The sequence below is a fragment of the Hyaloscypha bicolor genome, assembly GCF_002865645.1.
Source record: "Hyaloscypha bicolor E unplaced genomic scaffold K444scaffold_189, whole genome shotgun sequence".
NCBI classification, from domain to species: Eukaryota; Fungi; Ascomycota; class Leotiomycetes; order Helotiales; family Hyaloscyphaceae; genus Hyaloscypha; species Hyaloscypha bicolor.
The window spans coordinates 583,919-599,419 of NW_020194691.1; the positions used below are offsets into that span (position 1 = coordinate 583,919).

Sequence of the window (15,501 nt, forward strand, 5' to 3'; positions counted from 1 at the left end):
CACCATCCAAGAGTTTGATTGTTACAGGAATTTCCCATCCAAAACCGTCAGCTTGAAAGCTTGCACCTTGGCAGGACTGACGTCGATTCCCTCTGTTTCTGGTTGGCTGAGCTTGCAGATTTATTGCCTTGTTGAGACGAACTTGCACTCGCTTATGGTCATCTCAAGAACAACAAATTCCAAATGGCACACTTTGCGATAACCGACACGGACCGCGGGAAGTTTAATAAGTGGCGCATGATCTGTGCGAGACATGAGACGAGGTTCCCGTAGAATAAAACAGGGGCTTCGGTTATCTTGATCCTTCGATTATTCGGGAGAAAAACCATTGGCTTGTGTGATCAAGTTTTCAGATCCCTCTACGATGCCATGGAATATTAAGATTCGCCTTTAATTGCAGTTGTGTTCCTGGCGTGTGTATGGGAAGGTAGAGAGCCCAATGATCACAGTAGCTATGTTCACATAATATTGAAAGTGCTTGGCCTGACTCACTACACTTCAAAGTTTCTCCCCTCTCACTAGAAATGTTTTGATTTTATCGATCGGGTTATCATATCTAAAAGCTATTTAATAAATTTCTCTATGCTTACTACAATATATATATGGTTATTGTTAAATACTTTTGAAGTGTTTCTAGTCTAGTCGTGATTTGAACAATTAACCGAAACAGTACTCTCAGACTGAAGAAAGTTTCTACTTTCTGTTCACAGCCGATGCTGATACGCATCATCTCGCAATGGGAAACTGTCTCGTCTACCGAATGAGATTGACTCTTCTTGAATTTTTCAAATTCGATTCTAGCCCGTTTATGTCACCTGACCGGTCGCTCTTCTCTGAATTTCCTTTCTCACCTCCGAGTGTTTTTTAGTCATTTGTAAGATAGAGGATATGGCCCTGCTCTCTGGAATCAATGAACATTTTGAGGGATCTTAGGAACGTTGAAATAATTTGGAATTCGCAACAATAATGTATTGAGTTGCCGGGTATCATTTTCCAGGTTTACTCCCAAATGTGCCAGCGCGTTTCCCTTTCCCAACTCCAGCGCTAATAGAACATTCAAAGGCTAAAACACATGCACAAATCTCTATCTTCGAGACGACATCTTCTTTTGAGTATTCCGTAGTTCCAAATAATGACCCACAACACTTTTGACCTGCTCCTCCAACCCTGTGTGTCGAAATCCAAATATCTCCTCCGACGAAAACGAATCGATGAAGACTGGATGTGTGATTGCTGAGCCAGAGTTGGGCAGTAACCCCCTTTCAACCGCCTCGGGGAAATTTCTGCTAACGATTTCCCTCACCTCATCCCATTCGGTGTTCTGACTGAGGATATAGCTGGCATTCCCTGGAACCAACTCATCGAGCGCCTGCACGTGTACCCTCGCCACATCCTCAAGATGCACTGTAGCCCCCATTGTAGAGTGATCGAACTGCTTGCCAAGCGCAATGCTGAGTATAATTGCATTCGTGCCTTTCAGAACCTCGCGCGTGTGCAGGGCAAGGTCGTTGCGCCCCTCGACAAAGGATGGGTGTAGGTGGACAACATCGAAATGCGGTTGGTGCGTTGCCATCCATGCCTCCGCTTCTTGTAGTGCCGCTACTTTCGAGGCAGCGTATGCCTCGAATTCATTTGCGTACGGCCCAGGGACGAAGGGGATGCGATCCATAGGCGATATCCATGTCGAGCAGCGTTGGGACCCGTTCACTTCTGAGAAGGGAATAAGTGCTGTTATCGAACTTGTTATCACGACCCTCCTTACGGTCCTGTTCTTCTTCGCAGCCTCGAGAATGTTCAGTGTTCCGCGGACAGCAGGTTTGATGAAGAAGGCATCTTGGTCGTCAGGGGGAGGTATTTGATTGCTCATCAGTGGCGACGCGATATGGATTACATAGTCGACACCTCGAGCGGCTTCGTCGTAAGCATTTGTTTTGCATAGATCGGGGACAATGATGAATGTTAACCGCACGCCTGGGTCAAGGGCGTTGATCAAAGGATGAGAACGGATAGTTTTGGCTTTTTCTGAAGAACGTACGGCAGCGCGGACAGAATATCCTGCACTGAGAACATGGACCAGGACTCCGAAGCCAACATGCCCCGTGACGCCCGTGATGAGGACAAGATTCGAAGCGTAAGGGCAGGTCATGGTGGGGCACACAATGTGCGGTGAGCAGTTTCGGAGGCGTTGACCAAAGGGTATTGTTGAGTTCGAGAAAAGCATGAACTTTCTGGGCATCTGCAGCAGTATATATGTAGCCGCCACATGCTTTTCTTACCTTCGCTCGTCCCACCATTCAGAAGGCTGAGGGGCGTTGGGCTGGAGCCTTCCAATCTCAAGACTGGCTTTTGGGCTGAGAAGGCTGGCCAAAGACGCGGGATTGATGCGCGCCACGTGCGGTCCAGCCTCCCGGCGACACCGCGCTCAACCCTATTGGCCCCAGGAACGCGAAAGAGACACTCTGAATGGTGTGTTTTTAAATAAATGATTATGTCAGATTCTGCCCACGTCACGCAGTACGCAACACTAATCGAGGGAGGGACCACAGTACAGTAAGCATAAAAACATCTAATTCCTAACCGCTTCCACCTTATTAACCGCTGCTCAATTCTTTCTTTTCTGCTTTTCGCGAATCAAATCCTGTTTATCAATTAAGCCAATTGAAGGACAGTCACAAGTGTCTGTCATCTAAACTCCCCAACGTCCAAGGCACCTTCCGTCCATAGACCCCCCAAAAAGTAATCATTCGTACCTCCGCGCTTTTTTAATTCATTTCCCCCCTTCCTACAATTTCTCTCTTCATGTCCGGACATGAATCTGCCTATAAATCTACTCACCAAGCTCGGCTGGTCTGATGGTCATCGCTGCTGCCATTTCGAGAAACGCCTTAGTTATTTTCTAGTGAACTCTTAAACATTTCAACAGTTCAACGCCCTCTAAAGAAAGGCTATAGTTTGAACCGGTGCCAAGGAAGGCCAAATGGCGTTCAATCGTGGTTTCTTGCTCAGTTCGATTACAAATTCTTCGTCAGTTTGGAAATTGTGAGATGTTTCAGATGGAGCAGCAAAACAGGTCCTGAAATCTGGGAGGATATTCATAGTCGTACGAATCATAATTGATTTCTGTACATAACGCGGCCGAGAAACCAACTCTTTGGTAGTAATGCATACTTTAGGGCTATAGTTTTACAAAACCCAATACCTTTCGTGCCCGTCTCAAGGGGTACGGAAGAGTTCCGGTGAAAGTGACGTTACCATACGTCACTATACGAATTTCTCAATTCCTACACGTCACTCAAGCTAGAGCTCATTGCAGTAGCTCTACGTTATCGTGATTTGCGTCGTCATTTATATCGTCGCCTGATTCGTCATGTACGCGTCACCTAATTCGTCACACTACCACGTATATATATGTCCTCAAGTCAAGGACTTGAAGGGCCAGCTGCTCTTGTCAATAAATCTCCATTCCAATACGTTCGCTAATATTCTTAATCCCTTGGCTCGACAACTAATTCCGAAATTTGGAAGATATCGGATTTATTATCAAAAGTAATATTCTATCAAGAGGGTTCGAAACTTGGGGAACAACATCGCTCTGTATCAGTTGCAGTGTCCAGTCTCGAAGCGGTTGGGGAGGAAGTCACAGTCCACCTGGTAGCGTTCAGCAGCACAGACTCTACTGGTAACAAGCTGGTTGAAACGTCATCTTTCTCCACAAACTCTCATTACGACCTTTGTAATCTTCATTTCCCCGCAAGGCATGGCTCCCTCTAGATGCTCGCAAGGCCATGGAAGCTCGAAGTGTCTACATCTGGATCAGTGGGCTCGCTCTGTGACCCAGAGCTTTCCTGGCTTCAAGTTACCACGTCTTGAGGTCGATAGTCCACCTTCCTGAGTTAAAACAGACTCTGTCCCTAGTGTACTGTACACAATGGCAATGCACACCCTAGCCAAAGCTGCTCTCTTGGAGTACAAAGCTGCCTGATTGAAATATTAGCTCTGCCGCCACACACTCACCTGAAAAAACACCCGTGGTGTTGCGTCAAGGAAGATACAGACGTAGATTTACCCCTCCTCCCTTGCTAAGCCCCACCTCCCCAAAGTCCTGCACCAAGTTCAAAAGTGGCTTTATGTAAGCCGGAAACGGTGCAGCTCGCTTATTTAAGGCAAGTTAGAGGGCGAGCTGCTATTCTGAAATTCCAAGTCACTTTAAGCTAGGAAACCTTTTCCTCATCCGATACTTACCACAAGATGACCTTTAAAAAAAAACTGCCCAGGAACGAAAGCGACCTGAAGTCTTTTCTCAAAACGCTGCTGTCATATTATTCGAAGTGGCTCCCTCTCTCTCTCTTCAGCGCCAGGTGTTCATCCTCTTTGGTGTCGATCTAAGGATCCTCGCTTATTAAAAGGGGCCGGGAGCTCGTAGAAGCCAAGTAGCCGGCCCTGCTTCAATCAACACCACTACAGTCATATAACCAGAGTGTAGAGATAGATCTTACTACTCAAGGCCCGCTGCAAAGTCTGTAAATGAAATTAGAGCTACGGCAATTACTCCCTCGAACCAAATATCTTCCATCTAACCCCCACTCTCTTTGCCCTTCGAGACCTTTAATTTTGGGATTGCTTGAAGTTAAGTAAGAAATATTGGTTTCCGCTGCCTCTGTTTCAGCCCTTCTTCCAACCAAGAAACCCCCGACCTTTACGAAAAAGAGAGGAACGATTTATAACCTCAAGTCAGGATCATCCATTGATAAGAGCATTGATGTCTCGGCGAACTGGGCAGAATACACTTATTTAGGAAGGGGTAGCACGCGTGACTCATTGCTCACGAGGCGTGAAGTATAGAATTTGTTCTAATTACAATTACCATTTATTCCGGCTGGTTAACCACATTTCATCAATTTTGTCGACATCGATGGAGACAGTACACCAAAATGATCGCTCCTATGCACACCTGACCTAATAGCTATACTTGTAGCAAAACGGGTGGCCGCCAATCATGACACCGCTCATCGTATTCATAATATCGCTAATCTTCACATCTGGTCGGATGCCAGCCACCGTCACGATCGTGTCCATCGTCAACGGGTTACCGAAGTGGTCATTGCCGTTGATGGTCGTCGTGCGAGCCGGGTCCTGGTTCTGCCAGATGCGGAAGTTATGGTCGATGAAGGAGTGGTGCATCCAGAAGACGGGGTCACTGGGACTGGCAGAGACGTCCGACATGACGGCTCCGATACCGTTGTGTCCGTAGGCATGAGGACTACGGCCAACCTGTCAGTACGTGTGTCTCTGGTTGATTTTGAAGTTGAGAGGGGATGGAAGGGAAGAACTCACCCTCCTTCAGAGCAGCTCTCCATACTCGCGTAGTCGCCACGCGAATTACACGTATTCACAAACCCGGAGTTACACTGACTCGTCAGACTCTCGTCCACATTCCGGCTCAAACAATGCGGCGTCGTCGTGCTCGTGCCAGGTCCGATATTACAGGTCAGCCCCGCAAACGCACCATTAGTAACGCAAGACGGTCCCCCGCCGGCAAGACGCCCAAAGTAATCATTACTCGTAAACATATCTGACTGCGCGAACCTCCCGGCGTCCAAGGTCTCGTCCCACCACGGGAGGGCCCGGTTGAAGCCGCACTCGTCGCGGAGCACCATTTGGAAGGTCCACAAGTAGTAGCGGTGCCAGATCAGGAACTTCGGGTTCCCGTGGATGTTGGGCATCCACATTTGATGCAGGCGTACGAAATCTTCATACCGGCTCGTGGCGGGGGGGAACTGTCCAGACGGAGGCTTGCCCATTAGACATTTTATGGCACCGATGAATGCCTGGCGGTCGGAGGTTGAGTAGGAGCGCCATTCGATGCGGATATTTGGGGCAGCGCTGCAGGCTGCCGAGGCGGCGGTTTGTGCTGCTCCTGATGAGGCGCCGAAGCGTGATGATGTTGTGTTGAAGCCCCCAGGCGGGAGGTCTTTTCCAGCCTCAGCATCGGACTGGGAGAGTTCCTGAAATTTTGTGAAAGAAGAGGCTGGGAGATTAGGGGCAGGGGCAGCGCGTGGGAGGATGGATGCTGATGAGAGTGCTGCCGAAATGGCGAGCAAAACGAGTGACGACCGCATAGCGAATGTGGGGGGGGGGGTTGAACGAGAGACTGGAGGGGAGAGGAAAGCAACAAAGCTGGGGTCCCCCGCTGGTATTTCTACTCGACCATCACACGTCCACCAGCGCCCACCAGCGCCCACCCATTTCCAGAAAACGGGCGCAGTTCTCACAGTAGCGTTGGCGTTGCCAGCGCCGGCCATCAGATGATCAGATCTTCGCTTTGGTGAGAAAGGAAATGTGCTTGGCGCCAGGTACGGGCTTGCAAGCGCTCTCATAGGTTGCTCCGTCTCAAGAACCCGGGAATACGAGAAACCTGTCCCCATTTTTTGCTCAGCTTATTCAGGGGCTGCGTTGCACGATCGTCAATTGGGCAATCAGATCTTCGCTTACGGTTGGGGGCTTCGGCTCGGAAATTGCAGCTTCCCCTTTTTAAGTTTCGTCCGATACCCGGCAGCCCGCCGAGCCGTGACAGAATCGCGGTGAGAATCGCAAGTCGGCCGGTCGTAAGTCTCGCAAGAGCAAGTTCTTGTACAAGAGAAGCAGTGAGAATTGTTTCCGGCGCCTTTACGAGGAGTGCTCGGAGGCCAAGACTACGTGCGCCGGGGGTGGTGCCGTATGTAGAAGGACGTGCGCCTTCTGATTTTCGCTTGCCGATCCCAATGGCTCTCACGCGCACTCGAAGCCTTTCCCTCGGTTAACAGGTGGCGAACCGAAGCCCCTGAAAAGCCGTGGACTCAGGGGCTGGGAGATCAACATTCAATACCCCGATCCCTTCTTACTTAAAATAAATGTTTTAAACTTTTCCGCAGCTCGGCCCGAGCTGCTCGGGTTTCTGTGAGGCAGAAAAGGGCCGGTCCTTGGGCTCCACATGTGAGATGCGAGCCGATTTTAGGCTAATCTTTAAATAGAGTCATCAAGACGGCCTGCGTGTCGAGGACAGTAGGTAGGGCTACAAAAGTCCCCAGCTCAGTTGATGCATTTCCTGATATCGCGAGGCACTCACACAGAGGGTGTTCTTGTGCAACCTTTGTCTGGAGCCGATCTGGTGATCTGTGCCCGTCACCTGCATGTACGACGTGATCAGAGATGAGACTGAGGACATGGATTTATACATAATGCAGATCGTGCACGGATGAGGGGGTGCGAAGGCGGGTCGCGAGAAAACAAATACAGCTCGAGCCGAGAAGTCTAGTCGCTCATGACCCAGGAACCAGTCTTTTATCTCTTAGTGAGACCTTTCCTTCCGTCTTTTCCATTGTGCAGAGGAGTAGAGGAGTAAGAATTGGTCTCTTAAGAATGAAAAATCCCCCTCATCATTTCTCCTCTCGAACCTCAGCGATGACCTCGTCGCTTGCAGGACTGGAAACTAGTTGTTACACCAGGCCAGGTTGAAGTCTAAGCATTTGTCGACCATCTGGTGTAGGGTATCCGCAGCCATCTACGAATGCAGACTTATGAGTTACGCCTCCTGCGCCTCCACCCTCGTTAAACCCCGCATCGCTGATCACCACCATGCAATAGTAGACGCTGCAGCAAATCACAGAAACGGAAAGGTTATGTGCCATCGTGATGCGATTACAAAGCTCGTCGTCAATTGCAACGATGCATGACGATATATGGTGATGGGATGAGCTGACACGAATATGAGTCTATGACAAAAGTTAAAATCGTTCGCTGAGGGGTGAGTTTAAAAATAGAGAAGACGTGGATAAAAGAAAGCGTTGAGCCATGTAACCAACTCCACTTGTGCAGCAACTCCAAGTCGCCAACAGCCCAAGAAACCAATAAGAAAACCCCCGCAAAAGTAAAACTTTCGAGAGCCTAAGGTTGAGTAATAACCCTACCTCCAGCCTCGCAGTCTTAAATTCTGCTTTTAACTTTGATGGCAAAGCAGATCGTAGCCTTCACCACCAGGTTTCGTACATCCTCTCCGGCTCCCACGATGCTCGCTCTCGCTGGTCGTTTTCCATCAGCCCAAGCTCTGGCATAGCTATCCCATCAATCTTCATCATCGAACCGATCCTTGCGTTCATCACTTCTTCCTCTATATCGGGTGTTGAAGTCATCGTTATCATCTCGCCTACGTTCCCCAGGAGACCTACCTCGACGCTTCCAAAGGTACGCGAGGATCCAAGAGGAGCCTTGCTGGAGAAATAGGAGTCGAGGGGATGGCAGCCAGAGTAGTGGGACGCCACTTGCGAAGTTCAGTCAACTGGCTTACCTATCAATGCAATCGGCCATCCCAATCAAATGATTCGAATCCCCCATTCACTGCAATCTTGTTATGAGTTTTCTATTCTACTCCCTGGCCGACCCGAGCACTGCAAACTCTTTTCGCCAGATAAAAAATGTTCTCAGATGTTCCGAAATTCACGCCAACCCGTTTATTCCTGAAAATATGCCAACTCCTACCCTGTGGCTGAGGCAATTCCTAAAAGATGGGATACTCAGATATCCGGCATGGCTCAATCATAAATCTCCACAAAACACCCTTCTTGAAGCAGCTTTAGCTTCCGAAATCCTTTCAGGGAAAAAATTCTGGTTCTGCAGAGGTCCTGGCAAACACAGCCTCTATCTTTTTGTGCGAAATCACTTGCAAAAGCCCCAAACCCAGCTTGGTCATCCAAGTCGAGTGGCGCACATCGACTCTTGTCCTGGTGGTCGTTGTCTTAGATGAACACTCCGAGTCGGTAGTGGATGAGTCATCGAGGTTTTGGGGTGTGGCGACTGAAGAAATTCTGACAGTCGCGGGTCCTAAGGTTATCTTGCGCTTGAACTTTATTTGGCATAGGCCGCATGCTAGGAGCGCGTGGGAGACTATTCTCTGTTGATGGATTCATTCTTGAGTCCTCCGGCGAACTCGGTGTTGGGGCTTTTGCAGAGTTTCCAAGATTGCGAATGCAATCCTGGAAAGAACTATCTAGGGAGATTCTGAAAATGGCACCCATTGCAAATGACAATGCATCTAGTCGCTCTATCCTGTTGCATCGTAGTGTTGAGATGGCGTGCTCCGCTCACCACCAGCATGATGCGAGTCTTCAGATTTATTCGAGGTAGTACTAATAGTGGTTGTTCTTCATGCTTTGCAATACGTTTTGCATCTCCACTTGATGAGTGAAGTTGGTAATCCTATTATTATGAGGACTCATCTCATGAAAGGTTAGTTGATGCTCACATGATGATGCTGCTCTGGGCCAAGAGAATATTCATCCTGTCGCTCCCGGGCCTCTCGTCGTATTTGACGAAAGTGGTTTCCTTCACCGCGACCTTGGAGCTCTTCCACCAGTCCCTTTCCATCGTGCGCAAACTTGTCAACCAAATCCTTCAAATCTTGGATTGTGGCGCTGCGGTAGCTGAGTGCCATAAGTACTTGTTCTGAAGCAGCATCAAGGCTGGCAGGCTGTCACATGCTCTTAAGCACCCCTTGAAAATTGTGAGGCACAGTGCGGAAGTTTTGAATTTTGCTCCCAGGTAGCAGGGGGCATCTGGAGCACCGTTAACATCGCCGAAAAGATTCGAAACGTAATGGCAGTCTTGCAGAATCTGTCCAGCGAGTCCAACTAAACTTACAATAGAGGAAGCTAATCTAAGAGCAGCGACAGCCGCCTGGGCCATGTCTCATGCTTCGGTACTCTATGATCCGCAGAAGGTTCTGAGAAATGTACAGTGATGTGAGCAAGTGGGCATGTCATGACGGCAGTAACCGATGACTTTGATAATAATTGATGCGTCGATCATATGTTGTCCTTCGCCGTCTGAAAAAACAATCCGCCTCAAAGATGCGCCTGCATATTGTGGTTTAACACTTGTGGGAAAAGAATTCTACCTTGGGGAGATTCTGTGCAACATCAAATGGCCCAAAGACAGCAACGAATTTTGGGGATGGTCCAGTTTCGTCGCAGAATATAGAGGGGGGAAAGAGTCCGAGCCTTGAAGAGTTCCCAACTCTGACGTAGCGAGAATCGGAAACCGTCCCCCTGATGTGATAGAATGAAGAGCGTTTGCGCACGATTACCTTCACAGTGATGCATGTAGACTCCAAGGCTTCTTAAGGAAGTTTCCAACAAGTCACAAGTGCTCAGACAAGCATAAGAGAGCTCTCCGCGAAACCAAATTTAATGTTACCTGATTACCTCCGGCGCGTCGCGCCTCGCTTCCTCCCCTACCAATCTGGCGACCAATCATCCGCTTGCTATCAGGGATTTTGAGACGAGGTTGGACATACCGTTCATGAGATTGCTGCTGGAGGGCTGGAAGGTTGGGTTGTTAGAACGACGGTGCTATGGAAGATTGTTTACTTGCAGATGTTGGAGTTTGCTGCGTTGCATGGGGCGAAGCGGTCATTGATCCGTTTCCGTTGTCGAAACCGGGGGTGAGGGATAGTTTGAGGAAGTTGGATGAAGGGAAGACGAGGTATAGTTGGATCCTTTACGCTGGTCAGGCGTAGCATGCGGCCCTGCTTCTGGGGGCCACGGGTAGACGAGAAGGTGTGGGTGAAGGGTTCTGCGTCGTGAGGCGGCGCGGCAATGCAGCTCGATTTATATCTGTAAATTTAGTGTACTGCCCTGAAGGGAAAACGTTGGGGCTGGGACTGCCGAACGGAGTGTGTTCATAAATATTCTAGCAGGGTGATGTGTGCCTAATCGAGTCCCATAAGGAATGCAAATAGAAAATGTTACAAGGCTTCATTCAGCCTTGGGGCATGGTTTGAAGACTTCCAGCGAGAAATGTAGCGCAAATGCCGTTAATCCGAGATTAATATGAGAACTTCTCGAAGGATGAAGTCAGATTCGGATTGTTGGTTACATTCTTGTGTACAGAAATATACAAATTAATTTGGTGAGGCGAGGGAAATGGAATCAAAGGAAGAGAGGATTCGCGGGGCCGTCCTTGAGGCTATTCCCGGGGTTGGATGCTAGATCTCGCATCGCACGGCAGATAAAGCGAGGATGACATGCGTTTCTGTGCCTGAAGGTGGGGTTGTACAGAACTTTCTGGAGTGGTGTTCCTGAACAGTCTGCCGGGTCCGGGTGATACGGAGCGGATAAATATAGGGCAACATTTTGGCCGCATGTTGACGAGGGCGAGCTTGCGATTGGAGGACGAAATGGGAACCGCAGCAGATTCCTCGTAAAGGAGATGTACAGTATGTGAATGTTGGACAAGGCAGATGGGGTGATGTTCCGGCTGGGCATCTTTGGATCTTGGGTTGCTCTTTATGAACTCTCGTCACGAGATAGTTCACGACGCTCACCGAAACGCTGCGAAAGGAGCCAGCCAGAGAGGAGCTTTGAGGGCAGATCCTGCAGGCTTCGTGCAGCTTCCCACCCACAAGACTTGGCCCGGGACATTCTTTGGCGCTCGACATAAAGAGAGTGCTGACTCTGGGGGGGAGGGAAGCTTTCAAGGCTGCGTCTATTCGTGGGAGGGCAAGGAAGGATGGGGCGCAGCCTGGTAGGAGGTCTGGGGCGCCTGCGCTTAGCCGGGCGCTAAGCCTGAACGGGGGCTAGCTCGGTGCTGTTCCGGCTGCTATTCTTTGGCTGCTCCCAGCAGCTCTTCCACCATTCGACCACGCCCGGCGAAACCCATCCCCTCATCCTGGACACAGAGCTGGGGGCGGAGGCTGCACCCACGAGAAAAGATACAGACGTACAAAGTGATCCAAAGATACACCCGACAGAACACATGAGCTGCAGCCTCCATCCTATTACTGCTCCCAGACTGGGGTCGGGGTGGTGAAGTGGTGAAGTGGTGAATTCCGTGCCACACGGTGCCAAAGATAAGTCACGCCTGTTCGCCTTTGGAAAAGCCATCAAGTCATATTCACTCGTGTTCCATTTTCCCGCAAAGTTGAAGTCAATTCAATATTCCTTCATGTGCATCATCGCTTTTCCTTAGACACCTTTGTCGAGGTTGACTCGTTCATAATCATAATTGTGTTCTGCGTTTCCTTGGTCAACCCTCAAGATGCATCTCCGACTCCTCGACACCGTCGAGAGGGACGAGCATAGTTGCCCATCAGGCAGCGGTACGCAGTGGTATACATGCAACACTTCGACAATACTGTTCGCAGGCTGCTGTTCAGTCGACCCTTGCAATTTACCTGCCTGTCCAGACGCTGGTGCGTCTCCGAACCAGCTCAGCTCAGCGTCACTGAATTTACGATCGTCGAGCACGTCGAGCACATCGACCTCAACACCGGACTCAACACTGGACTCAGTGAGCGTCATAGCAACGGTAACGGTTTCTGCCACTTCTTCCCTGACACCTGTTGGGCGCTCGTCTTCGAAGAGCCCAGCCGCACCAATTATTGCCGGAGTAGTCGGTGGAGTGGTCGCACTCTCAATCCTGTCGGTAATACTATGGTTTTGCTGCATGCGAAGAAGACAAAAAAAGAATGTCGGGCAATCCACCACAAAATACGGAATGCCAACGAGGGGATACGTTCTAAGCCGGGCCCAAAGCCCAGAGGTCGATGTTCCAAGGAGCAGCAATGTATTTGCTGAATTTGGAGGTACGAGCCCCTCCAGCATTATCGAGGATATCTCTGACCATCTCTCAGGACGTTACAAAACTCCCAGTCCCGCATCAAACCGACGTGCAACTGCTCCCACTCCTCTCCCTCGAGCCACCACAACCAACTCCATGATCATTTACTCCCCAATCGACGCACCCATCCTGGACATCGAGAAATCCGGCCTCACACCACCACCCGTGACCGAACACCCAGCCTTCCACACCGGCGGCATCTCCTCCCGAGCCGACTCGCCACGACCACCCACCTACCACCCAGGCCAACAAATGCACTCCCCACTCATGACCTCCCACCCCGCATACCACGTCTCACAACTCTTACAGCACCCCGCCTTCTCCCCACCCCCCTCCGCCACCTCCCCCCACCGAACACCACAAGTAAAGCGTCAGAAATCGAGTCCTAGAGCTGGAGAATGTGCAGGACCGATGGACAACACGCCAATCATCCCTTCTCCTCCATCCGGACGCTCGGAGTTGGAGGCTGAGGTGCCAACCTCGTACACCCAAAATCCCTCTCAGCAAGATAGAGAGATCCGTGTAACGACGAGTTATAACCCAACCGATTATGTACAGCATGTTGCCCGAAGTGGAGGCGGAGGCGGAGGCGGAGTGAGGAACAATACTCTGGCGCGTGCGTGCAGTATTCCTGTTGGTTTAGGCGTCGTCAACTCCCCACTTTCGCCTTCACAGCATCGGGGTTCTCAGCGTGGGAGTCTAGGTGTTATTACTCCGCAGTCGGTCGTCAGCCCACAGAGTCCGTTTCACTTGGAGATGCAGTATTCGCACCTCTCGTATCCGAGCCTTTCGATCCCTGGTAAGCAAGCGGTTTCAATGAGCGAGGTGGATATGAGAGAGGGGAAGGAGAAGGAGGCTGTGGTTGTTAGTCCAATGAGTCCCGAGAGGTGGAGTGGTGCGACTTGTCTGAATAGCAATGGCGAGAAGGTGGAAATGGAGTTGCGGGAGATGAAGGGGAAGGGAAAGGGGCTGATGAAAGGGGAACATGTGACGTTTGAGCAGGTTAATGCCGGAAATACATCGGTCAACGAGTCGCCAACTGGTCTTACGCCGACTGATGACTTTAAGACGTGGGAGACGTGGGCGCAGCGATAAGTGAGGAAGAGAAGATGATAAATGATACCCGGCGTTAACAAACAGGATATTGGCGAGGCGAAGGTGGAGGAAGATGTATGGATACTGTATAGTACATAACAGCAACTTTCAGGGTTTCGCGGGCGTTCAGAAAGGGGCGTTCAATGCTAGAGAGGGGAGTTGAGTCAGTCGATTGCCTAGTTGCATAACGCGAGGGGAGTTTGGCGTTTTATACTCCGTAGAAAGGATGAAATAAGATTCATTTCGAGAAGGAAAAAAAAAACCACCTTCCTCTTGCTTGAAATCAAATCGGGCAGCAGTACTCGGTTTCCCATGCGAGAACCCACGAGAAAATTTGTCGTGATGCGTGTCTCCCTCTTATCTATCATTTTGGCATCAACCAGGGTCTGGATATCCAAGTCATTTTCTTTCTGCCTTTCCCTCCTTCAATATCTTCCCATTCTCAAATTTATCCGTCAAATCAAATCGTTTGCTGTCTGTCAAGAAACGCCATCCATCCCTTTTCAATTGGGAAAATGTCATGTCTGCCCACGCCATGCCATGCAGTAATGCCATCAATTCCCATTCCTGTAAAAACCAACGCCAGGTATCCACCCGTCCATCCATCGATTTTCGGCTATGCTCTGGTGTCCTCCCATTCCATAAGAGAGGAGAAAGAGAGGCTTAGTTGCCGTATCCCATCAACTTCGTAATCTCATCCAATAGCTCCTGCAAATCGTCATCCGAGATCTTGTCCTGCAGACTCGGGACCAGAGTCTTTGCTTCTTCGGCCGTGTCGCAGCACAAACTGCCTATCACCAAAGTTAGCACCATGCTCTCTTTGCCTTCCCCTCCCTCTGGGCCTCGTCGTAAAATTTCTCCACAACGGAGGGGAAGGGAGATGCTCGCAAGCTCGCAACATACCCAACTGTGCCCTCTCAAACTTCGCCAGCTCTTTATGCGCTGATAATAAGCGTTCTACAGCCTCGACATTCTCTTTCCGCTTGAAGCGCGCGAAGTGATCTAGGTAGTCGCGGGTTTTGGAGAGCATCCTATTCTCGTCAGCTTTGCTTCCCCTTCCCTTTCCAAGAGCTCCCCTCCCATCCCAAGACCTCCCACACCGGAAATGTAGACTGCAATCTCTCTCCAACCCGCCCACCATCTCCTCCCAAAATAAAAGGGAAAAGAGATGCATACTCAGTCTCATTGACATTCTTCCGATCCGCGCTCCGCTTCTGCACCAGCGCATTGATAACCAGCGCCGCTTCACTATGCGTCAACGCGTCTACATCCTGGAATTCACCGAGCTTCAGTTCGGAGCTGGCTTCTTCGTCGCCTTGCGGAGCTTCGCGGGAGCGGGAGGTGGGTGCGTGTGCGGACATCTTCTCGACGCCGGACTCGCCTTCTGCTGCCCTGTCCTTGTCGATACTTGTGTGCTTGACGTTGATCTGTTGCTGAGGAGGGGAGGTCGAAGGCGACGGAGTTGGATTGAGAAGGGAGCAAGGTGGTTGAAGAAGGAGGTTCTGGTAGGGTGCTGCCGTCGCGTGGAGAAATTCGAGGTCGGCTTTGAAGATTGCTCGCTCGCTCGCTCTCTTTCGAAGCGAATCTGGGGTAGTTTGCCGAGCCTTGTCAACTCACTTCAAAAAAGTGAATGCGCCTGCTGCAACGACACTTCCAATTCCCTTCACTCCTCCGTTCACTTACAAAATAAGCATTCTCTTCGTACAGCTACAGCTCTGCAAACGCTCAATCCTCGATTCTATCCCCAATCTACCC

General features: G+C 50.1%; 7 protein-coding genes across 7 annotated transcripts; 2 read left to right on the top strand and 5 right to left on the bottom strand.

Annotated features, from left to right (window-relative positions):
- Positions 1-732: 732 nt before the first annotated feature.
- Positions 733-2,323, bottom strand: K444DRAFT_622362 (NAD dependent epimerase/dehydratase). The gene has a single exon (XM_024882081.1). The coding sequence runs from the start codon at positions 2,144-2,146 to the stop codon at positions 1,085-1,087; it is 1,062 nt and encodes a 353-aa protein (XP_024726638.1). The 5' UTR covers positions 2,147-2,323; the 3' UTR covers positions 733-1,084.
- Positions 2,324-4,775: 2,452 nt separating this feature from the next.
- Positions 4,776-6,140, bottom strand: K444DRAFT_576915 (Di-copper centre-containing protein). Its single transcript, XM_024877556.1, has 2 exons — positions 5,335-6,140; positions 4,776-5,260 (listed from the first exon to the last, which is right to left on the bottom strand). The coding sequence occupies exons 1-2, from the start codon at positions 6,117-6,119 to the stop codon at positions 4,957-4,959; spliced, it is 1,089 nt and encodes a 362-aa protein (XP_024726639.1). The 5' UTR covers positions 6,120-6,140; the 3' UTR covers positions 4,776-4,956.
- Positions 6,141-9,018: 2,878 nt separating this feature from the next.
- On the bottom strand, positions 9,019-9,717 carry K444DRAFT_638354 (uncharacterized protein; the record flags this gene model as incomplete). Its single annotated transcript, XM_024884242.1, has 3 exons — positions 9,019-9,231; positions 9,278-9,502; positions 9,673-9,717. 3 exons carry the CDS (start codon positions 9,715-9,717, stop codon positions 9,019-9,021), a joined length of 483 nt encoding a protein of 160 aa, XP_024726640.1.
- A 362-nt stretch (positions 9,718-10,079) lies between these two features.
- K444DRAFT_622365 (uncharacterized protein) lies at positions 10,080-10,740 on the top strand. The gene has a single exon (XM_024882082.1). The coding sequence runs from the start codon at positions 10,385-10,387 to the stop codon at positions 10,547-10,549; it is 165 nt and encodes a 54-aa protein (XP_024726641.1). The 5' UTR covers positions 10,080-10,384; the 3' UTR covers positions 10,550-10,740.
- A 15-nt stretch (positions 10,741-10,755) lies between these two features.
- K444DRAFT_282303 (uncharacterized protein) lies at positions 10,756-11,355 on the bottom strand. The gene has a single exon (XM_024871576.1). It carries the CDS (start codon positions 11,295-11,297, stop codon positions 10,962-10,964), a length of 336 nt encoding a protein of 111 aa, XP_024726642.1. The 5' UTR covers positions 11,298-11,355; the 3' UTR covers positions 10,756-10,961.
- Positions 11,356-11,937: 582 nt separating this feature from the next.
- Positions 11,938-13,902, top strand: K444DRAFT_282310 (uncharacterized protein). The gene is made up of 2 exons (XM_024871577.1): positions 11,938-12,616; positions 12,665-13,902. The coding sequence occupies exons 1-2, from the start codon at positions 12,070-12,072 to the stop codon at positions 13,744-13,746; spliced, it is 1,629 nt and encodes a 542-aa protein (XP_024726643.1). The 5' UTR covers positions 11,938-12,069; the 3' UTR covers positions 13,747-13,902.
- Positions 13,903-14,352: 450 nt separating this feature from the next.
- On the bottom strand, positions 14,353-15,284 carry K444DRAFT_282314 (uncharacterized protein). Its single transcript, XM_024871578.1, has 3 exons — positions 14,923-15,284; positions 14,650-14,777; positions 14,353-14,537 (listed from the first exon to the last, which is right to left on the bottom strand). Exons 1-3 carry the CDS (start codon positions 15,105-15,107, stop codon positions 14,410-14,412), a joined length of 441 nt encoding a protein of 146 aa, XP_024726644.1. The 5' UTR covers positions 15,108-15,284; the 3' UTR covers positions 14,353-14,409.
- Positions 15,285-15,501: the final 217 nt, after the last annotated feature.